Below are 24,383 nucleotides of genomic sequence, written 5' to 3' on the forward strand. Positions count from 1 at the left end.
CCCTCCGCCACTTCTGTTTCTCCCCCTGCAAGACATGGGGATCAGGGCCTGAAAAGACCCTGCACGCGTCTGCAACCTTAAGCCCGCTGTGCATTAGAGGTGTGAGAGTCTGCAGGGTTTTTTTTTTTTTTTTCATCCCCAGCTCTCCTGAACTAGTGGGTCTGCTTCTTTGGATACAATCCTTTTATTTCACGCTGCTCTCACGGTTGGTTTGGCAAAGCTCCCTCCTCTCCTCCTGCTCTTAAGTCCCAGCGTTGATCAGTGTAGAAAGTTTACTTCTGAGCTTCATGACGCCCTCTTGTTCATCCGAACAAGTGGAGTACCACATTCAGGACTATATTTACATGTCCGTCCATTCCCTTTCTCTCTTTCTTCACAGCTGGAGTATGTGTTACAACACAATGCTACACTACTCTTTACTACACTTGTGTTGTACTACACCCTCCCTGCACCTCTCTGCAGCTCCCTTTTCTCCTTGCCGGGGTTGAACGTGCCGAGGTGGGGCTGTAGTTATTAGCCGTCGGAGCTTGACGTTCATTTGGTGTTATCAGCACTTGTTTAATGGCTACTTAATGGGATTAATGGGCATAAGGTAATGAGCGTGGGATGGAGGAATGGCTGCAGGGGGAGGAAAATGGATGGGTCATAGAGGGGGAGAGAGAGAAAGAGGGAGAGGTGAAGGGAGGGAGGGAAGGCGTTGCACACGGCTAACGGACTTGCTTACGACAGGATATTGGGGACGGTATAAAGTAGCATCAGGGATCTCAAGCTGCAAACACAGAATGTTTCCTGTAGTTTAGTAGCAGAATACTGATGCTAACCGGGTTCCCAGTGGGCTTCAGTATTGCTCCGTTATGTATAACACATGACAAGGCAGCTGTGAGATACAAACTGAAATATCCTCCTTATTTTTTTATTTTTCCAAGAGCAACTTTCTGCAAAGATGCAAACACAGAAATCTGCCGGAGTGGAGGGACATCCTTGCCCAGAGGAAGGTCTCGTGGCTCTTTTAGTATTCTAGGTAATGGCCCCATCCTTTCCGAGCCAGGAAATTTGGATAGGGACTATATTGCACAGAGAGCGAGGAATTTTAATGTCGTTCGCAGAGGTGACTCTCTCCTGAGTTATGACAAAAATATTGATCGCGCTTCAACGTCTAGCGGGAGGAGGCGCAGCGGCAAGGGCGGCGAAGAGAGGAATATTGAAGAGGGTAATGGCGAAAGGCAGCCAAACGTACGAGGGCACTCAAGACGGACTGAAAGGAGGGCGGGGGGACAGGAGTGGGCAAATGAAAAGATGTTTGCATTGATTGTGCAGCCAAAAGTGGCCGTGGAAACCTGTATATCATCAAGAGCTAAAAGAGGAATGTCACAATGAATAAAGTCCCTGTCTCTTTGGTCATACGCTTCGCTATTAATACCTCCCATCACTATTGTTTCTTCTTGATCCAACGCATCTCTTTAGCTCGAGGCGATGCACAGCTAATCTGGGATGTGAAAGAACTGTTGACTGCTATATTACTCTGTCTTCCTTCCTCTGCAGTCCACTGGTCCATGGCTAATAAGTTTATAAGGAGGGGAATACTGCTTTATAAAAGGCCATTCAGTCCCTCAGTGGAATCCCATCACACCTCTAATTACCAGCTTGAGGGAAAAAAAGCGATTTAAGCCCACCGTTTCAGTGTAAAAGGCCTAATGGAGAGGTAGCCGCATAATTGTTTACCACTGTGACACATTCACGAAGGCGGGAAGCTGCTGTTTTCAGGCTCGACACGGCAGATGTGTCTAATCGTCTGCTGATGCAGGCGACCTGGGAGTACACGGAAGACAGGAAAAAAACATTTAGGGAAAATCCCTGTACCCATTTTACCTTTGTTTTCCAGCACAAAGGCGAGCGTTTTTTTTTTGTTTTGACACTTCGGTACACTTCCTCGGCAAAGCCAGGAGAATTGATTCTGCACAGCGCTAGTAATTAGCTCGCATTATGAGATCTCCGCTGCCAGCAAAAGCAAAGCCTGGAAAACCAAAGCTGCTGTGGTTTTAATGCCAGAATCAGATGCTCAGATGTTCGACAGGCTGCCGGGCCGTGGGGCTAAGCCCGGGCTTAGCCCTGACACAGAGAGATTGCCGTGTGCAGAAGAGAGGGAGGAAAAATTGCCTTTCATGGATTCAGGCAGATTATAGAGTTTAAGTCACCTGTCTACAACAGTTCATGGTCACGACGAATACTTTCCATCTATCTTAGGAGCCATTTCCCTTTTTTCCGGGCTGACAATGACAGATTACAATATCGCTCCCAGACTTCTCGCAGTAGTCACCATCCCTCACAATGGCAGTTGTCAAGTACAGCAAAGCAGGCCCAGCCCCGTTTACACAGTTCAATGTGATTTTGGAGGCAAAATAGGACATCAATCATGAAATCTGAGCTGTGAAACGAAAAAAAGTCCTCCATATGGAGCGGTAGGACATTTGTTCGGCCTGAGTTCAGAGTTCAGAGTAGTAGGAGGAAAATGAAGCTGGTTCATTTGAGGCTGCGTGGTGACATTTCTAACTTCTGTTGAGAAGTAATTGCAAAGAAATGCATTGACTGTCAAACACACAGATCTATATTTGCTCAAAAAGCATTAACTGTTTGAAGGTCAGAAGGCGCTGCACACTGGTTGGCCTTTACAATACATGCGGATATTATTGGCTTCTAGAAGGGACTTTTACTTCACAATCTTTGAGACTTCAGTCAAGTGAGTGGATGTTTCTCGACCATAAAAAGTGTCGTTGGGTTGGTTGAGCATCTGCTGATATAGAGATACTTTATGGGGCCAGGGACATCTTACTGAAGATTTCCCAACCCCCAGATGAATCATCTTGTACTCTAAGTAACACAAATTTTCAATCATGAACCAACTATCATGATTCAGTATTTATATTTTAGCTTATGATTTTTTTTAAATTTTGCCTCAATATGTTAAACTGTCCTTGGTACAGTCAATATACTATATTCATTGTAGGTAATTATGATCAGACACAGAAGAAAGTAACGTACTTTAACATATCAATATAATAATGTCATGTCACCATTGAGCTACGTTAGCAGAGTTAACAAAAACATTGTCTGCTGGTTATCACTTATCTGTTTAGCTAACAGATCAATGCTACTGAGAGCTAGCAATCAGCAGTAACTGTGACTGAGAACTCTTCGGGTTTGTTACTTGGTAGCTAACAGTGAAGTTAGCTAGTTTGCTAACATGTTATAGTTTCAGTTTACCCATGTGTAAAAAAGAAATCTTCCATCTATTCTACTGGATAGTGATGCCAGCCTCCTTCGTCTCTGTGGCCCTTTTAGTAAACCAGTTAGGTGCTGAACAGCTGAAAACCAGTTGATGCCCTTTAATGTTTAGTCATTGTAAACAATAGCCAGGTAAAATAGTGGATGATTATCCCATTATTATGAGGTAATATAACATCTAATGTTTGCTATCTATGAATTAGTGACTGCTTCTCAATGTTACATCAGTCTTTTGTAGAAGAAACTTTCCTGGAGTTAACAAGGGAAACAATTAGTCGCAGTGAAACAATGAGTCATTCAGTCTTTACTTCCAATGGCTTGACATTAGCAGGTTTGCATTTCCCATTATAAATCAACCTCTGTGGAGTATAAAAGTTCCCTTCCTGGGATATGATGTGGCCCGTGTGGAAGTGGTTGAAGATTTACAATTGTTGGGGGGGTGGAAGCAGAACATTTTGTCATTTGGATTGGCTTCATTTCAACCAAATGACTTTGAATTAACGATGCCCATTTTGGAGAAAGAAGTAAGCTGTAGTTTCATTTCAGATTTGGAGATCATTCATCCATTCCAATGGGGTAACATGCGATCGGTTGGTCAAGCGATTAAGAGAGAGGGGGAAAAAAGATTCAATTATGAGAACTTTGTCCTCAGACCCGGTTCATTTCATCTGGGCGTCGGTCATATCATTTACCACCAACTTGTTGCCCAAAAGACAAGAAAAGTGTTCTTTCCTTGAAGGCAAAATGAGGAAAAAAAAAGAAATTCAAAAAGAAGCCAGTTTGACATGTAGTCTTTGCATTCTCCCCGCTCTCCTCCTCCTCTTCCTCCTCTTTCTCTCTGGCCTCTTGCATCTCCTGTAGTGCATTTTGCTAGTCTTCTACTTCGGCTCCTCTTGACAGAACTGCATTGCAACCCCCCTCCTCTTGCTCATCATCAGTGCATCGCCTCTCCTGTCCTGCCCGCTGCAGTATGGCAGTAGCCTTTACAGACTTGTGCATCCCTCCTTCCTGCTATTGCCTTCACAGTATGTTGCCCACCTTCCCTTCTCCCCCCTCCCTGCCCCCCTAAGTCTCCCCCACTGCCACACACTCACCCCCGCTGAGTGTTGGCAGCAGCGCGACACCTTAGATAATCGAGCCTTGCTGTCTTGTTCGCTCCTTGATAGACAAAGCGGTTGTTTTCCTTAACGAGGACAAACAACGTATAGTTGGTAACGTGTTGTTAGAATATGCTGTGTTTAATTCTAATCTTTTTTTTATTAGACCCCAAAGGCTCCAAAAATGAAGCTACTCACAAGAAAGGTACTTTCTTTTTTCTTTTTTTCCATTTTTTTCTTCTTCTTTTCTTCCCTGACCAAGGATTTGTGTTTGTTTAACAACTCCTGCGACGATGAGGCATTTCCCAAAATGTCTCCTTGGTTTCAGTAAGTAGAGATTGCCATGTATGGTTGCAGGTTCTGTCCAAATGTCCTTTTCTAGGAATCACTGTAGAACATCTGGTGACAGGAGAAATTAAGCAAAAAGAAAAGAAGAAAACATTAGCAATATTTCAAGCTGTCCTTAACTCAGTGTTGACGCAGACATTTTTCTTTCTTAATGCCATGCGTAATTGTTTCATTAGTGGCAAAAACACATTGGAAAAATAGCTCAGCGTGACAACAGTTAATTCATCCAAAACAGCAACTATTCAGCTGTTTATCCTAGGCCTCTCTCCATAAAACTGTCAGTTCTCTCTGGCAAAAAATCAAAGCCTTTTATGAGAAAGTATGGCTTTTTTTGTCTGCTTTATGAAGGCAAATGTAGCCACGCAGCTCTTTTTTTTTTTACTTGGCTTGTGTGTAACTTCACCTTGCGTCATTCTGCTGCTCAGGAAACTTTAATCTTCAGCTACTTTAGCTATATATTCTACCGTATGCATATATGACACTTGGCATCTCCCGTGCATAGCAGATAGCTATAACATGGGTCGACTTCCTTCAATGTCAAGTTGAACAAAATCCCTACTGGGTGCCAAATAATGGAGCGCTGATAGTGAGTCACGGGTGAGTGGAACAAGTGAAAAAAGACATCTGCTTGAGAAATGAGCAGAAGGACAAGCTGTCACACAGCATTTGGATCAGGGATATGTTTTAATTTCATTTTTGCAGGAGTGAATATCGTGCTATAGAAGATACAGTTCATATTTCCTCTTGCAACACACTGGAAGACTGCAGGTTAAGTAACTGTGCAGTAAAATGTCTATAGTGTTCAGTATTGTGTTCCTTTGTGTGTGTACAGTTACCTGACAGCTGGGAGCTAACATCACCACAGATCCTGACTCATCACAACCTTTGCAAAGTCCAAATGTTTTACCCAAAAATTGCATTTGGGTCCTCACAGTGTGGTGCTGAGAGACAAACTCAAAGCCCTGCAGACTTCAATCGGTGCAGCAGTATATATATAATATAATGTAATATGGTAGAGCATAGTAAAGGGCAGTAAAATACAATAGAGTTTAGTAAAGTATGCTGATGATTTCAGATAGTAATAGTCATAGTATTCTATATAATATAATATAGTACTTACTTACAGTAAATTGTGGTTAAATACAACACAGTTTAGTGTATCAATGTGATGATTAAAAGAACAGCACAGTAGACGACCTCGTGCAATATATTATAGTACAGTATAATAATCACATTACACCATATATATATATATATATATATAGTGTATCAATGTGATGATTAAAAGTACAACACAGTAGACGACCTTACATTATAGTACAGTATAATAATTGCATTACAGTGTAGTAGAATACAATAGAGTTTAGTGAAGTGTGGTGATTAGTACAGAATAGGATTATAGCTGTTATACAGTAGAACACAGTACAGTATAGTACTTAACCCAGTAAAGTGTATTATAATACAATAAGTCTTGATTGATTTGATCATTTTTAGTAAAAAAAGATGCTAAAAGATCATATTTCTATAAAAGTACAATACAGTAGAGTTCTGTATCATAAAAACCGTCTATTATAGCTCAGTATAATAATTAAATTACATGACTGTAAAGTGTAATAAATGTAATACAGTTAAGTGGGATATGGTGATCAATGCAGAACAGTATTACATAGTGCAGTACAGTACAATAAAGTGTGGTAGAATACAGCACAGTGTCACATAGTACAGAGTACATTAGAATACAACACAGTGTTAATAATATCGAGTACATTAGAATACAGCACAGCATTACATAGTACAGAGTACATTAGAATACAACACAGTGTTAATAATATCGAGTACATTAGAATACAGCACAGCATTACATAGTACAGAGTACATTAGAATACAACACAGCATTACATAGTACAGAGTACATTAGAATACAGCACAGCATTACATAGTACAGAGTACATTAGAATACAACACAGTGTTAATAATATCGAGTACATTAGAATACAGCACAGCATTACATAGTACAGAGTACATTAGAATACAGCACAGTGTTAATAATATCGAGTACATTAGAATACAGCACAGTATTACATAGTACAGAGTACATTAGAATACAGCACAGTGTTCCATAGTACAGAGTACATAAGAATACAGCACAGTATCACATAGTACAGAGTACATTAGAATACAACACAGTGTTAATAATATCGAGTACATTAGAATACAGCACAGTATTACATAGTACAGAGTACATTAGAATACAACACAGTGTTAATAATATCGAGTACATTAGAATACAGCACAGTATTACATAGTACAGAGTACATAGAATACAGCACAGCATTACATAGTACAGAGTACATTAGAATACAGCACAGTGTTAATAATATCGAGTACATTAGAATACAGCACAGCATTACATAGTACAGAGTACATTAGAATACAACACAGTATTACATAGTACAGAGTACATTAGAATACAACACAGTGTCACATAGTACAGAGTACAGTTGAATACAGCACTACATAGTACAGAGTACATAGAATACAGCACAGTATTACATAGTACAGAGTACATAGAATACAGCACAGTATTACATAGTACAGAGTACATTAGAATACAGCACAGTATTACATAGTACAGAGTACATTAGAATACAGCACAGTGTCACATAGTACAGAGTACAGTTGAATACAGCACTACATAGTACAGAGTACATAGAATACAGCACAGTATTACATAGTACAGAGTACATAGAATACAGCACAGTATTACATAGTACAGAGTACATTAGAATACAGCACAGTATTACATAGTACAGAGTACATTAGAATACAGCACAGTATTACACAGTACAGAGTACAGTTGAATACAGCACTACATAGTACAGAGTACATAGAATACAGCACAGTATTACATAGTACAGAGTACATTATAATACAGCACAGTGTTAATAATATCGAGTACATTAGAATACAGCACAGCATTACATAGTACAGAGTACATTAGAATACAGCACAGTATTACACAGTACAGAGTACATTAGAATACAGCACAGTGTTAACAATATCGAGTACATTAGAATACAGCACAGTATTACATAGTACAGAGTACATAGAATACAGCACAGTATTACATAGTACAGAGTACATTAGAATACAGCACAGAGTCCCATACTACAGAGTACATTAGAATACAGCACAGTTTTCCATAGTAAAGAGTACATTAGAATACAGCACAGTGTTACATAGTATAGAGTACATTAGAATACAGCACAGTATTACACAGTACAGAGTACATTAGAATACAGCACAGTGTTAATAATATTGAGTACATTAGAATACAGCACAGTATTGCATAGTACAGAGTACATTAGAATACAGCACAGTGTTACATAATACAGAGTACAATAAAGGTCAGTAGAGTTCTCTACAGTATCACATAATACAGTAGAGTAGAGAATATCGCTGCAACACAATTGTTCTGTGTTGATCCGTGTTGAAGAATCTCTTTCGGCCCATTTAGCTTGTTAGCTTAACATGCTAACGCTTGTAGCACAGCGAGCCCTTTACACAGTGGCTCCTGTCAGTTGTTACTAATGTGTGTGTGGCCCTAATTTACATGAGCAGAGAGGAAGCCGTGGTAGAACCCCCCGACGCCGCCACCAACACTCTACGCACTCACACACTCACACTCACACACACACACACACACACACACACACACACACACACACACACACACACACACACTCACACACACACACACAAACTCACACACTCACAGTCACACACTCACACTCACACACACACACACACACACACACACACAAACTCACACACTCACACTCACACACACACACACACACACACACACATATTGTGGTGCATCCTGCAATTAGTGCTGCAGGACTTTCCAGGCAATTACTGCTGGTGATGGAGCAGACAGCAAAGGTGATGCACTGAGCAATCTTCTTGGGCAGCGCTGCTAGACACAGTTTAAGGTTATTTCAATGTTTTCTAGCGACGGAATATTCCTTTGTAATTATAGCGTCGGCGCTGAGGAAACACCGGAGGTCCCAGTCCTCAAAGGCTGCTTCGTCTTAAGAAGATTAAAAACAAAAATTCTACTTCAGCAGCGGCTTTATCCTCAGCGCTGCAGATATGATCCTTTTGTGTCTGATTACTCTGGGTGACTAATACTGTTGAGAGAGACTCTGTTGGTTTGCAGACTAAAGATCCCAATTACCTCCAGAGCTTATTCCACTGGCCAATACTGTCGTCCTCACAGGAGACAGCGTTTTACATTAGCAGGCAGCTGCCCGTCTGCTTCCAGGCTGCCGCCGTGCATAACTTACGGCTCTGCACTCGGCAGGGGGGGGATGCAGAGCTTATAAAGAAATAATTTCTCATTTTAATGTTCAAATAGCAGGAGGAGAATTAGAGCCTCGAGGAGTTTGCGTATGTGTTAGAGAGGAAGGGGATGTCAATCTTCATCTCATAAAACAATATTTGTCATGGTGACTTGAGGCATTGTGGCAGCAAAAAGTTGATATATTGGATGAGCCAAAAACCAACATTGAACTCTGGAATCATTTCTACACAGTCTGTATTAGATGCCCCCCTTGATTTCCTTAGTCTGCCATATTGATCATTGGAGTCATGAGGATGTAAACAGAGTTAAAGGCCTGGAAAGGCTGGTTCTCTTTTTAAATAGACCAGGCACATATTGCACAATTTCTTATTCAGCTCAGCGAACCTAAAGAAAACCATCAACCTGGCTAACAATCCAGGAGGCTAATTTATCAAAGAGAAGGAAAAAGTTATTATCACACCAGGGCAAGTTTACATTCTAACCTACTTTAATGTGCATGGTAATGATGAAATAAATGATAAAGAAAGATTAGTTAAAGCTACTGTGAGGAACTTACACTTTGTGTTGATTTTGGCGGCCCCTGTGGACAAAAGCAGTGGTGTTTCCAATCACCAGACTCCCTTTAGAAAACCTCTAATTTTACTGCAACATGGTCTGACAGTCTCCTTCGTTTAGTTCTGGTCCTGGTTCTCTCTTGCCTCCCTTCCCTGCACCGGGCCCAACAATACAGCCTGGGCCTCCAGCAGCGTGGTGTCGGTGTTGCCTCCCAGCAGGTTCGGCGGAGCAGTGAGGGCGCGGAGCTGTCCACTACCCGCCGGAGCTCCGACTGCAGGTTGAAGGCGACAGCGATCGGATCTGGGTCCGTCCGCGGTGGGCTGGTCGCTGCTGGAGGCCCCGCTGAATCCCAGCTGATGACGTTTCTGGTGAACCTGCATGATTTCCTCTGGGGAGTTTTGCTTTCAGTAGCCTGACACCCATTAACTGGTAACTAACCAGTTCATTTTTATGAAAGAAAAAGCTAATGGATGTGAAATAATAGAGGCACTTTCCTTTTACAGAGAGCTTTACCACAACATTGATGTCATTTATCTTTTTCAATGATGTCCTCGTGGTTTGTTAACAGTTAACCGTTGACATCCCGTCCGATTTCACCAGAGTTTGAGCTGATAGTCGTTACGAATAACTATCTGCTCATTTGTTTACATCTTGTTTACTTATGGCAGGCGTCACTATGTTCATAACCAATTAAAAGCTCCTCACAGTAACTTTAAGTGAGAATCTGACATTGTCACAAAGAATCCACCAACACTGACAATACTCTTTGACAGAAACAAACATAATTTGACCTGCAATATGGCTGCCAGATGTGCTGCTCAACCACTGGAACGTTCTCTATCGACAGCTAACAACTCATCAGGAAGGAGTTGGCACGCTGCAGATTAAAGCTCATTGATTTGATCATAGTTCTCATTTAGCACAGCAAGCAATAAGAGAGAATTGTATTTCCCTTCTGTGCTTTGACCCTCCAGCCTTTTACTGGTAACAATGGTTAGTGATGCACAAAACTTGCTCTCTATAATCACAAGCGGTAATGATGATTATTGCAGCAAAGCCGTGTGCAGGCTCGTCCCTTTAAATCTCGGCTTTCGACACCTTTTGTGGAATTGTCAATTTTAGGGGGGAAGAGGGGAATACGGCAGAGGAGACATAGAGGAAAGGGATTAGGTTAATGCAGGAGGAAGAGAGGGAAGATGTCTTATGCAAAAAGGAGAAAAGGACGTACGGGAGACTGAAAGGAAAGGAAAGGCAAACGTAAGTAAAGGACAAAGTACCAAAGAAAAGGGTCACGAAGAAAGAGAAATTACATTATGGAGAGAAGGGAAGAAAAGGGACAAAACATTCAATTAAAGAACATTGAAGGCAAGTAGAGGACATCGAGGGAAAGATGGAGAATATATGATGAAATTAGAGGCAGAAATGTTAAAGAAAAGAGACAAAATGAGAAGAAAGAAGAGAAAGAAAAGATGAAGAGGGGAAACAAAGAGAGCGGCGGCAGAGCAAAGAATGAAAGTCAAATAATCCTGAAGCAGACACTCGACGAGGAGAGGAAGCCATCATCGTGGAGGAGACGTAGGAGGACGGGGAGACAGGAGGAGAGAGGAGATAGGACACAGAGAGGGGGGGAGGGAGGGGCAGATTTCTCTTCCAGCGTGTTCAGCAGATTCCAGTCAGCAGGTCGGAACCCGAAGCTTCGCCGCGGCCGCCGTCGGCAGCAGCCGTTCTTCCTGATTAGAGGCTCCACTCGCCTCCTTCTGTTGCGGGATGTTCAGCACATATTACACACAACTCACCTCCTCGCACCGGCGCTTTATGCAGATTAATGTTAGGCCAAGGGATATTTGTCTGCTAACAGATTCTGGGCTCTCCTTCCCCCCGTCGGTGCCGTGCAAGAGGCCCGAGGATTCAATCTGTCTCTGTAGATTTATGCTTATCCAAGTGCCCGGTTCTATGGAGGACGGCTTTGTAATATGATTGCATCGTGCTTCTGAGAGGTGACACTTTAATGTGACGACTGCAGGTTGGAGCATATTGCAGTTATTCTACTTCTTTTTTCCTTTTTTTTATTGAGAGCAAAAAAGAAAAAAAATCTGCTGCTATGTAGATTTATGCTTATCCAAGTGGCCTGTCTCATGGAGAACACCTTTATAATGTGATTGCACAGTGGAGCAGAAAGCTAACACTGCAGAATGATAACTGCAGGCTGGAGTGTGGTTCTGGGGAATGTAAAGCAGAATATCCCCCTACAAACTGTAATACCCGTCCGAGTGGCCGATTTTAAAGATTAGAATACGAACATGGAGTTCTGCAGAAAGCTTGCGAGGCTTCCCTCCACCAAGGAAATTCCTACAAATCCTCATATTTACACGACAAAACAAATCATTTGTCAATGCAATCCAGAAAGAACAGAGGAATGTGGCCTCTATAGTTAAAGTGCGATCAGACAAGAGAACCAGGTGGTGATGGTTTGAACATTATTTGGTGCTTTAAAGAAATTGGAGACTAAACCTCAACCATTTCCTAAATTGTATGTTTAATTATGTAAAAGATGAAATTTTAACATTAGATGAAGCCAGGTGGAAAATTCTCAACAAATTAGGCCGGGTCTGTAAAAAGCTTCAGAATATAGCAAGGAATCAAACTGGTTTGGTGGATTTAAGTGAAGTAGAGATTTCTGGCCACACAGCAATGAAGAGAGAGAGAGAGAGAGAGAGAGAGAGAGAGAGAGAGAGAGAGAGAGAGAGAGAGAGAGCTACTGTATGTGGAGGTGAACACTATATTCACACTGAAGATAAAGTCAGCAGAGCTGCACACATGTTTATCATAACCAACGTCAAGTCTTTTGATTTATGTTTCGTAAATGATGATTCATAGCAGCGAGATCCTTCATCAAACTCTGCTGTTCTTCTTTGTACTTTTGTAGAAAAGGGAAGCATAGCTCACTTCATGTGAGGGAATATATTTGTTTTTATTGCTCTTCTCAAAACAAAAGTCATTCACAATAAAAGCACTTTTTAAATATTTGACAATTTCAGTTTTTTAAGAGAAATTGATTAATTATGATAAAGAATTACTCTCCTTTGTCAAATATACTTGACTTACAGTAAAATACAGAAACACAATTTAGATATAGGATTTATTGAGTTTGTATATCTTCCTATATAGATTGACAAGGCATTAAACAGGCAACTGAAAAGAGGGATTTGAATAACTTCATAGTGTCCCATAAATATATTAAAATCAAATAGTGAAAAGATGACTGACGGAATTATAAATGAAAGGATTTTAATTAAATACAAAAATGTTTTCTACTTAAATATTATAATTTATTAAAGGCTGAATTCATCGTCAGCTCAGTCATTTGTAGAGTAGAAGAGCAGAGTCTCTAATTAAGTTTCAACAAGTTTTAATCCAAAATGCTCTTTTATTTGACTATAATTATGGGTCCACCCCTTATGCTCACATGTCAAATGAAATCAAGGAAAGTTCAAATTGAAAATCTCTCCCATCCGATGCAGAACCAAATGAAAGGACGGAGTGCTGCAATGGTGAAAACATTATATCTAAATGATAAAAACCTTTCATTTCCACTTGAATGAGGGAGAATAGGAACAGGGCTACAGATAATATGGAGTTGACCTGTTTTGTCGGCGAGCTGGAGAGGAGGAGAGCATGCGAGTGTCGGAGGGATAAGGTGAGGGGGCGGACGCCGCTAAGCTCACATGACTATCTACCTTCCTCTCAAGATGATTAAAAGCATCGAGCTAACAGAGGAGCATCACGACACACAGCTAAATCACACACTGATTTATTGAGCAGATGACTCACACACACGGAGGACGGTCCATCTGCACAAACACACGGTCAGGCGAACAAAGGGGAAGGATCGAACAAACACATACGCTCGTGTTCCCAAAAACACACACGTGTACAGAGCCAACACAAACACACACCGCTCACTTTCATACTCCATTCTTCAGCTCTCGCTCGTACACGCTACCTTTCAGTAATCCGTGGGTTTAAAGCTGCGGCCAGCTCGTCTCCGTCGCCGTGTTGCAGCCGTATAGACCTGCTATTGATTTCTGTCCCTCTGCAGTCAAGCAGCTGCCAACCTGTCATGTCCACCCGTCAGTCAAAACCTGGCCTGGAAAGTCCTGGAAGGTTCCAGGCACGCAGCTTGCTTATTCGTCGCAGACTGAGTTCACTATCTGTGTTGTCTGAGAAAGCCAATGTGTTTGCAGGGGGAAAGGCACTTTATGTATTTGGAGTTTAATGCTGATTATTATGTTTTCATTCAGGTATAAGTGATGTCTTACATGTCTGTCATTGCTCAGATCCATGCAGTGGTCATCCTCAAGTCCCGGTGGGAGTAGCAAACACATTATAAGGAGCTGTGGCTCATTGTTATGTTGAGGCAGCAGAAAGTGACAGACAAAAACCTGATCTGAGTTCAAGCAGTATTTTCCTGCTATGTAAAGGTTGTTAAGAAAGTAAGATGTGGCTACGTAAGCAGGTTGACAATGGGAAAAAAGAAAAGTCCAGCCTCAAACACTTTTTCATCTTTTTATGCAGCAATTACATGATAAGAAAATGGTAGAAAAACAGATAATGTCCTGGCAGATCCGTTTTCCATAGATCTACGCGATATAGACTACCATTCACAAACGGCTCCATCAAAAAATAAAATGCACAAAAAATAAATGACACCATATAACTTGCTATAGAGCCCAAAATTGAGTCTACAAAACATTCCCAGTATGTGTGATGTGTGAACGTCAACGACCCATTCCAACTGAAACGATACCGAGCTCACGTTAAGTCCTCGACATAAATCACTTCAGATAAGCATTCCGTTTTTATTCCTACCACCAACGTGCGAGGAAGGTTTCTCCTAATCTGAGAATCAAATACAATTTTTGTGGGGCTCAAAATACATATCGAAAAAACTCATATTAAAGCGGTACATTGGCCCATATTTATGACGGACTTTTCTTAGAGCGTAGTTGCGGAAATGTTTTTATTTCTGTTAAGAGAGACGTCCTTTGTCGTGCACTCGGAGACTTCCACCATCCGTTCTTTAACTAAATGTTTCATGATGAGTCCTACACCTCGTATGGACGGTGCCCACGCTGCTGTCTGTCTCAGCGTCTCCTCTCCTCATCAGCGCCAGTAAGCGTTAGTGTACACTCTCCCCCTAAACGCCGGCGCTTTGAAGCCGACGTCTCGGTGCGTTACATCCATCAGCTGTGTTGCTGTAATGCTTACAGAGAAGAGACGACAGGAGTATTTGCTCCCGATCAACAGATATGAGCCGATACACCTCCGCTCTCCGTTCTGCTGCTCTGCTGTCACCGGCGTCTAGCTCCACATTAAAATCTAGCCACTTAGCTATTTACAGACGTTTCCACGGCGTGGATGACACGTCTGAAAGAATCAAAATGATGTCTCAAGGACAGTCTCACCCATAATGTGTTGCATGCACAGTGTGAGGTTTTAATCTATTCATTGGCTGAAACCAATTTTATTCCTCACATTTTCTGTTACATGTCTTCAAAGTTTTATAAATAACATAAATTCAATGCATTCTGTCAACTGGCATAGAAGTCTATGAGAAAATGGTCCTACTTCTCTCTTGATTTATTATCTCAGTAAATATTGTAAACATGAGTCTCAATCTCTAGTTTCAAGTCTTCTTCAATCCAGCATGATGTTCATTTACTACATTATGGTTTAGAGTCAAACAGACCAGAAAGCAGGGGATCCTTAGGCGGGGCTACCTTGTGATTGACAGCTCACTACCAGGGCGTTGCGTGGCTCTGCTACCATTGCTATGATAGCTACCATGCAACAAATGCAATTAGCTACTAAGATGACTTTAACACTAAGCTGTAAAGTCGCATGTGTTCCTCAGATCCACCCGTCGCTCCTCCACAGTCCAAATATGGTCAATTTTGTTCACTAGTCCCAAAAATCCAAGATGGCAACAGCCAAAATGCTTTAAAAAGGTTTCAAAACCGTAGTCCCCAAACCAAGCACACCTTATATATGTCTTATATACAGTCTATGCCCTGGATGCAATTGAAAAGGATTAAAAAGGCATTTTTCATTCCATCTTGAATTTAAGCCAAACCATAGTGTTTTAACTAAACCTAAGCAGGTAGTTTTGTTGCATTTGTCCTTTGTTAGGTTTCCATTAACCGCATTATTCAAGTGTTCAACGCTGCAAGGGAAAATACGTTCCCCTCAAAACATAATTTAGAATGCAGTGCGTTGTTTGGGAATGTAATTTTGTCAGAGAGAGGTTTGCTGTCCCATGATGATAAAGACAAGATGAGACTGTGTGTGTGTGTGTGTGTGTGTGTGTGTGTGTGTGTGTGCGTGTGTGTGTGTGTGTGTGTGTGTGTGTGTGTGTGTGTGTGTGTGTGTGTGTGTGTGTGTGTGCTAGGATTATATGTATAAACAGAGGGAATGTGGGAGAGAGGATATGCACACATGCAAGCACATGCTGACAGGCAAACACACACACACACACACACACACACACACACACACTCTCAGTGCAAACACACAGGCCACACACAACGTCACACAGCGAAACTGAAAATGCTCGCAGGCATGAATGCCAATTTTGAGTAAATATGCAAAGAAACACACACACACACACACACACACACACACACACACACACATACACACACACACACGTACACACACGTACACACAGCCTCAGGTGATTTCTGACCAGGCTGCCATGCATCCATCCGTCTCCCCATCCTCTCCTGCCTCCCACTTTGAATACATTTCATCTCATAATGAAACTTGAACACCCTGTGGCTGAAAGAGAGAATACAAATGAGAGGGGAAGCGAGAGGCAGTGTGACAATGGGGCAGGAAAAGAAAGGAATGAAAAGAGAAAGAGATGGATTCACAGAGCGGGTGAAGGAGAGATGAAGGAAGTGGAGGTGGAGGAGTAGAACATATCATAATGGCGTTTCTCCTTCCTCGCTGGGGAGGAAAATGAAGTTTTTTCCTCCCCTAAAGTTCACTCCATGAAGAGGCGATGATGGATGGTTGAACATGTCGGCGGGAGAAACCGCTATTCCTCATCTCACCACTCCAATTAAAATGTGACAGCAAGTGTGTTTTTTTCCCTCCCCGCCGCTGATCAACGGCACTGTTTACCTCCTCGCTTAAAGCCAAAAGGGTTTACTGTTCTATAGGAGAAGCCAGGTAGAGTGTTTTCTATGTGGGAGAATAATGAGAGCTGTCCGTGTAAAGGAAGAGGGATGCGGCGCAGGAGACGGGCTACGGCGTCTGCATAGGAATGAAGGCAGATACACAAGACTGTGATGCAGACAGGTCCTTTTTTCAGGTGTCGGATGTGACTTCAGAGGAAGTAGACACAAGGAAGAGGAGAGGGGTAAAAACAAGTCTTGTTTCAATAGTGTTTCATTGTCGAGGAGACGGACAGCACTTTAATGTTTCACAGCTTTCAGACGGTTCCCCCCCTCCGGCGTTTTACAGCCTTCAAGTTTATCTCCTCCTCCGTTGTCGTGTCTGGATGTAATAGAGGAGAGACGCTGAATAAAACAGCATCAGCAGGAGGAACACTGAAAGTTACTCTACTTGCTATTTATGTCCTGCCTGCAGTCCTGCTCATAGGCATAAACAGGAAGTCAGGGGACATAATTGTTCATTTGAGGGACGAATAAATCGTAGTTAGGGAAAAAAAATGTTGTATCTGCAAATCCCAGATACGTTGAATGTGGACATTTTTGCATTCGGTTAGGGCAAGTAACGCCTCATATACACCAGACAAGTCCTAGTAATAGTGACCAAATTTAAGTCTAGTGATTTTTGCACAGTGATATGAATTTTAATGATTTTTGTGTCGCTCAGCATAAAGACAATGCAAATGGAAAATCAATTTGGATCCTTTTCCGTGGTGGAAACGCATATTAAAAACGTACACATGACTAAGCAAAAGTCAGAGCTAGTGACGAAGCATTAAATACTATTCATGGAGGTGGATCAACTTTCAACCACGAGGCCGACATCATGTCCCAAAATCATGCTTTTGTGATGTTTTTCCTAAAGTGAACTAAGTGGTTTTGTTGCCTCAACATAATGTTCGTTTTGTAGCGTAATCATCCTAACTGACGACACGAATGAGTCTACCAATTGAAATGTAGTGTCACTGCGTATATACAGTGTCCGCTATTAAAACGTAGTACGACGAGTATAAAAGGTCCAGAAACATTCAACATGGTTTGCACGAACGTACAATGCCAACATGTTTTTCTGGGTGTGTGTATCTAACGTCTAACAACTTTGGGTTGAACTGGACCCAAACCGGATCAGCAGTGTTGGACCTCACTGACGGTTCACTAGGAGCAAATCTCTGCAGCAGCTTCCAAAATCTGGCAGAGATCTTGAGACTGCACTTTTTAAACTACATCGTTTTAACTTTAGACCACAAAAGTACTTGGTTAGGTTGAGTAGGAAAAAGACATGTTTTGGCTTAAAATGTTATGAAATTAAAACAAAAGGACTTGGAACAGCTGTCCCCTGGTGAAAGCCCTGTGTTTTTCAGCCCGTCCTTCATTCCCAGACTCATTTGAAACTATTTTGTCAGGAGCAAACGTAATCCATGAAAAAATATGTTTCCCTCAAAATGTAAATGTTAGGAAACCAGACTGGTGTGTGGCTTTAGAAGGAGATGTGCCCTCATACCTTTGACCGCTACAGATCCAGATGTTTAATGTTCTAGAGAAAGTAGTATAAAAGTAAAGCTGCCAACATATCTGCAAACACACACACACTCTGCATGTAAAAAGACTTTGAAGGCCCCTTTTTCTTCTGAGCAAAGAATCATTTTTATGACTTTTAGCCAACTCTTTTAAAAGTTGAGCTGAGTAACTTCCAGGGATATAAAGCTCCCAGTGTTTGAAAAATGTTCATTATTTCACTGTTTCACTATCGAGGCTGGAGATTTATGATGCTTAAAAGTTCCCAGGGGAACCATTTGTTCTCTCTCGCTGGCATTTCAGCTCTGATGTTTATGCATGGAGGATAAGAACCAAATGAACACTGAGCTGTCGTGTCCAGACATAATGGAGGGAAAAACGCAAGAGAAACAACCCTCTACGTCTCTCTCACTCTTCTTTCTTTCTTTGTCAAACTCTCTCGCCCTCAGTGCTTGAGCCGTGTTCCTCAGCTTCCACGGACATGTGTGGGTAATATATATTACTGCGATAAAAAATAAAACTGCTTTCCCCGGACCATAGCGCCCACAGACCAAGCCCTATAAATATTTAATGTCTCACAGCCATTGTAGTATTTTTTGCTGAAGGCAGCTCGATTGCAAAAGAGGCGATCCTGCGTAATTCAGAGGATTATTCACATAACTTGTAGCTGGCCACCTTTCCTCCACGTCGCCTCCCTTTGCTTTGTTTAGCTCTCTGCCTTTTGTTGCTGTGAATATATTGGGCCTCGCCGCCGCTGCGCTGAGGTGTCACTTAGAGTAGCGCAAATTGGGCTTCAGGAGCGGAGGAATTGAGAGCGGGGCCAAGATAATCCTCCAGATACCTGTGTTTTACAAGCCTCCTAAGGCCTTATAATGGAGCATACCCTGCTGTACCACCTCTACTTCCTTCTTGTGGAAGCATGAGGTGTGTGGTCGGGCCTAACCTGGACCCCTCATTGGTAGAGACTGGCTGTCTTAATGTCCAGCAATGTCCTTTTTTCATCTTTATCTCTTTATTTTTTAACAACAAGTCACTAATTATGGTGTGACAACAAATAAACTTTGTTTTCTTTCGTTGTGGGAGTATGGACTACATTCTGATGGTCTCTCAAAAGGGGGTTTTGTGTTGTATCAAGACGCCGTGGACACCAGGCTGCTAAAGACTGAAGGCGTTTTTATTCAATTCCATTTTCTCTAACCTTACTCTTCAAAAATGTTAAATCTCAAAATTGGCATGCAGCAATAGCAGCATGATTACCAATCTAAAGTAATTCTGTAATATCTTATCAATTTTCTACTAAAGATAGTAAATGCTATCGCTGTTGCATCAATTAAATTGAGATACAATTATATTGGTATGACAGAATGAACTACACATCTACACAGAAATCTTTATTGTTATTCATAATGTCAAGGTATTCAAAGAGAACTAACAAAACAACATCATCAAAACGTGCTGCCTCCGTCCTCAGCAGGAAGTGAGCTGTGAGCACTTCCAGCGCCGCAGTGCTGAGGCCAGTTGTGTTGGTGAGGATGTCCGGCAGCTGTTGTTGGCTGAGTCATTGTTGGCAGATGGGGATCAGGGCACCGCCGTAGGCTGGAGGATGGTATGATGCTGCTGAGACCTCGGAGCCCTGCTGGAGGTCGGTGAGGAGGCAAGAAGAGTATGTTTGTGAGCCAAGGACTTGGCTGGAAACCAAACACAAACTATAGATCTCTGTGTTGTTGTGCATTCAAGTGACATGTTGTATCATATATCTAAAAAAAATATCGGGCCTAAAATGACAAATACAGTATGTTGATTCCAAAATGACACATGAGCTTTTTCTGAAATGCTTAAAGGAATAATTCACACACAACATAGTCATGTGTATATCAATTACTCACCCTGTGTTTATTCTTCATTGGCATGTGAGAAAAAAAGTTTTCTTCAAGAATTCAAGGAAATATTGGGTGATTCATTGACACACACAACAGCCATTTTATGGGTGAAGTATTCCTTTGAGGTGTGATCTGCTTATGGAAAGATTGTCTTCATAGTCCAAAGGGAGCAAACATTGACTTTTGGTTTTGGATGTGAAGTGAACCCTGGTCTCTGAAGTGAACCCTGGTCTCTGAAGTGAAGCCCAAGGCTTTGTGCAGCAAGGCACCAAGTCCTGCCTTTAAACATTGTGATGCACACTAACAACATTGAGACCACGAGTCCTGAGTGTTAAGGGATCATTGACCTGGACCTATTGTTCATGTAGTTATGTAAAGTTAGGTTTAGTACAATCATGATGATTTTGATAAACCTAATGAGTGGTCATTGTCATTTTGTGTGTGTCCCTTAATATGAAAATGATGCCAATGGAGAGTCAGTTGGGATCCTTTTTCATGGTGGACACATACACTGAACACATCCACGTTACTATGCAACGGCCAGAAGTAGTGATATAGTAATAAATATGATGAGGCGACGAGTCAAACAAACAGAACTTTCACCTGCGAGACTGCTGTTCGACACCTTGGTTTCCACAACAACATCCATGTACATGAATCACTAGATTTAAACTTTTTGACGTGGAAGCCAGTCACACTGCTGCTTAGAAGATGATGTGTCGTTGCTTGAAGCAGAGCAGTAAATTCTCTGGAAGGATGCATGTGTCCTCTGTTTGCTGTTTCAGTTAAAAGAGAAACATCATACTTATTCTTGTGATTGGTCCGTTACGGTCCAGCAAGCTTGTTGAAATTGAGGGTAACATATTGACTTCAGGCATCAACTCGGTATTGTTGGATGAGAAAATCAACCACAACATTGGCACCTATCGGCAAACACTGCTGCAGCCTTTTTGGACGCCATCCCAACATATGGCGTTTGGTGGACGTAGCGTCAGCTGTTTGAATCCCAAACCTTCCGATGTCATCATCGGATACAAGTGTAATGAGATTGGCTTCAGTGGAAACAGAAGGATTGGAGGCGCCGAACCAAAGTTATGCCAAGTTGCCAAGTTTTAGCAATGCTACTGTGGATACAGAGAAGATAAAACATGTCTCTTGTCTGGAGTCCACACCTCACATCCTCAGCTGGCAGCTCGCCGCTTGTTCCACTATCAGTTTAAAAATAAAAACCAGGACGGGATGTTAAGTTGACGCTGGGAAAAAAAAGCTTTGAATCTGCTGAAGGGGGGGGGGGGGGGGTGGAGCAGAAATTCTGCCCAACTATTAATCATTAAAAAGGCAATTACAGGCACTTCCCTGGCAGGTTTATCAGGCTGTCATCTTCATACCATCTCTATTTAGATCTCTACTTCTACTTCCTGGATAAGCACCAAACACTCTTTCCTCCCTGTCAGTTCGGCTCCGAGGTGAAAAATGAGCAGATGATGATGACCAGCAAACAAGACACTCTAAAAACTAAAAGGTTTCACGGAGAACCAATGTGGTGGATCGATGCCAGCGAGTAAAGAGGTTCCCTCTAATACAGTATTTTACAACTTCCCACCAAATATACTGCATAGTTCGATTTAGCATAATTTTTAATTTACTGAAAGATTCATTTTCAGTATATTTGCTGATCATTTCCATAATCATATTTAAGATGGCCACTCCGAACTCTGAGGAAGAGACTTGGAGTATATATGTTACTGCAAACAAATCCTTAAAATGGGAGCTATCCATCTGTTTTAATTCTCTTAGATATTTCCCTGATGCACCACCATTACTCCTGTTGGATTATTTTGATTTAGCAATTTTTTTCATATTGCAGTAATACAGACAGTAAACGTCCCATCTAATTATTTAAATGTTTCATTCTTTCTGCATGAAAGAAATCCTAAATATGATTATTGCAGCCAAAGCTGGAAAATAGCATTTAAAGCAACTCATCCACGTCATCGTTAGGCAGTCACAGAAACTGACGTAGGATGGACGGGTCAAACAAACACAAGACATTCACCCAGGAGACCACTGTTACAATATCATTGGAAAGTCAATTGGGATCATTATTCATGGTGGACACACAAGACCAGTTTGACCGCTCTCTCCCAACAAACAAAAAAACAAAACAATGGTGTAGACACGAATGAGGCTTCAAACTGTAAAACATTAGTTTGGAAGTTGTGCTGAGAAACACCGAAACATTTCTTTGAATTCATGTCCATGTACACAAACCACGACATGAAACATTGAAAAGATTTTTCACAAACTGTTCTGAGACTGCGTTGGTCCAAACTGACACTAGAGGATTCGTGGAACATAATAACTTGGATCGTAGGGCAACAAATTGCAGGCGAGAACGTGTTGCGACTGTTTGTGGACATTACCGTCCCCAGTTGCTGAAAAGTACATTCAGATGCTTTACAGAGAAGGAGTCTTATTTTGAAAAGCAGCCACAGACTTGTACGAATAGTTGGTAACGGTTTACTGCGTGATCACACAGAGGCATCACACACCGCGAGCCGCGATGGGACTGTTCAGTGTTTGTTCGTTTGGCTGTGGTGCCGAGAGGCCGAGCTCAGCCATTTGTTTCATCCTGCTTTATTGCTGTTGTCACTTGTTTTTAATGAAAGTGGAGTTCGGTTGAACGGGGGGGATTTATTTGTGCCGATGTACCTCAGCAGGCCTCCTCAGCATGTGTGTGTGTGTGTGTGTGTGTGTGTGTGTGTGTGTGTGTGTGTGTGTGTGTGTGTGTCTGTGTGTGTGATGCAGTGAAATTAACTTTTTAGTTCACATGCCAACGGCTGGTAGAGCAGAAATGTATCTCACAAGAACATTCACAGAATAGTTTAAATAATTAATATACATTGTTAATGAGAATATGAAACCCTCTCCATTTTCAGTGCAGCTTTATGAAATATAGGCAGAGCAGAAAAAGTCCAAATCACATTTCAACATTTAATCATCCAGGCAGTTGATTTGTCCGATTGGCTGTACGGTGGCCAGCAGGGACAAACGTCGGATGCATGTGGAGGTCAAAAGGACCGCGTGCAACATAATTAAATATTATCAGCTGCAAAAGGTTAAAAGGCAACGAGGCATGTGGACAGTATGTATTCGTGCAAGACGCTATGTTAATGAGTGTTAATGTGTGTTTTGTGTGAGCTGTAACACGTGTGTGTGTTCCATGCATGCACCCTATCACCTGCATAGCTGAACACTTTAGCATAAATGGAAAATATATAGGTGTGTATCATTGGAGAAACAGTTATTTGTCATTATTGTGGTGGTTTGTCTATGAACTTAATCCCTTGTGAATCAGCCATGTTTCATTGCAAACCACTTACAACATTTCACCAAACAAACAGGCCCTGTGATAATATTAGTGTCAAGTGAACGGGCATTTGGCCAAGAATTATGGAGAAACTCATTTGTGATATGTCAAGAGCTACCGAAATCCACCACAAAATACCTTTCCCCCGAAACGTAATTCACAATGCAGTTTAGTTGTGTGGGAACTTAATTTTAAGGAGAACAGGCTGTGAATAGAAATACTGAAACATATGGCAAAAAATACCTGAACCAACTAAATATAATAATGAGAGAGGATGGGATAATATGAAAACTAAATCTCCTTAAATAAGGTTTAACTGAGAATTCTTCATGTCATACAAGAGGCTATTGAGAATGCATTATGTCATGGAGTGTCCTTACAAGTACTGTATGGAAGTACAGACGTGTGTGTGTGTGTGTGTGTGTGTGTGTGTGTGTGTGTGTGTGTGTGTGTGTGGGCAAATAGATGTGTGCATCTACGGTAGCCTGTGAGTCACACTGCCAGCCTGTCCTCCATGACAGTTAATGAGCTGTCGCTTCCTTCTCCTTTTCCGTCTCTTTCCACTGCGCCCCCGTCTTCTGTCTTTATTGGAAAGCTATAAAGCGAACTGTCTCTCTCTCCTTCTCTGCTTCTCTGGGTGGTTATTAAACGAGGCGCTGTGGCAGAAAAGGGGGAGAGAAGCAGAAGGAGGAGCTTTTCAGAGGGGTATTAGCTTCTCCTCCTCCTCCTCCTCAG

The 24,383-nt window shown here is 41.7% G+C and overlaps 1 protein-coding gene across 4 annotated transcripts in view; it reads left to right on the top strand.

The window, feature by feature from the left end:
* Positions 1 to 24,383, top strand: part of glra1 (glycine receptor, alpha 1) — a 119,396-nt gene that overhangs the window by 32,963 nt on the left and 62,050 nt on the right. For 2 of the 4 annotated variants that reach the window (XM_084009747.1, XM_084009748.1), the window contains exon 3: positions 4,546 to 4,584. The exons of the other annotated variants lie outside the window; for them this stretch is intronic. In XM_084009747.1, coding sequence (XP_083865873.1) covers positions 4,546 to 4,584 — 39 coding nt within the window. The remainder of the gene's footprint in view (positions 1 to 4,545; positions 4,585 to 24,383) is intronic. 4 annotated transcript variants of the gene reach the window in all.

The sequence above is a fragment of the Eutrigla gurnardus genome, assembly GCF_963514095.1.
Source record: "Eutrigla gurnardus genome assembly, chromosome: 5".
NCBI lineage: Eukaryota > Metazoa > Chordata > Actinopteri > Perciformes > Triglidae > Eutrigla > Eutrigla gurnardus.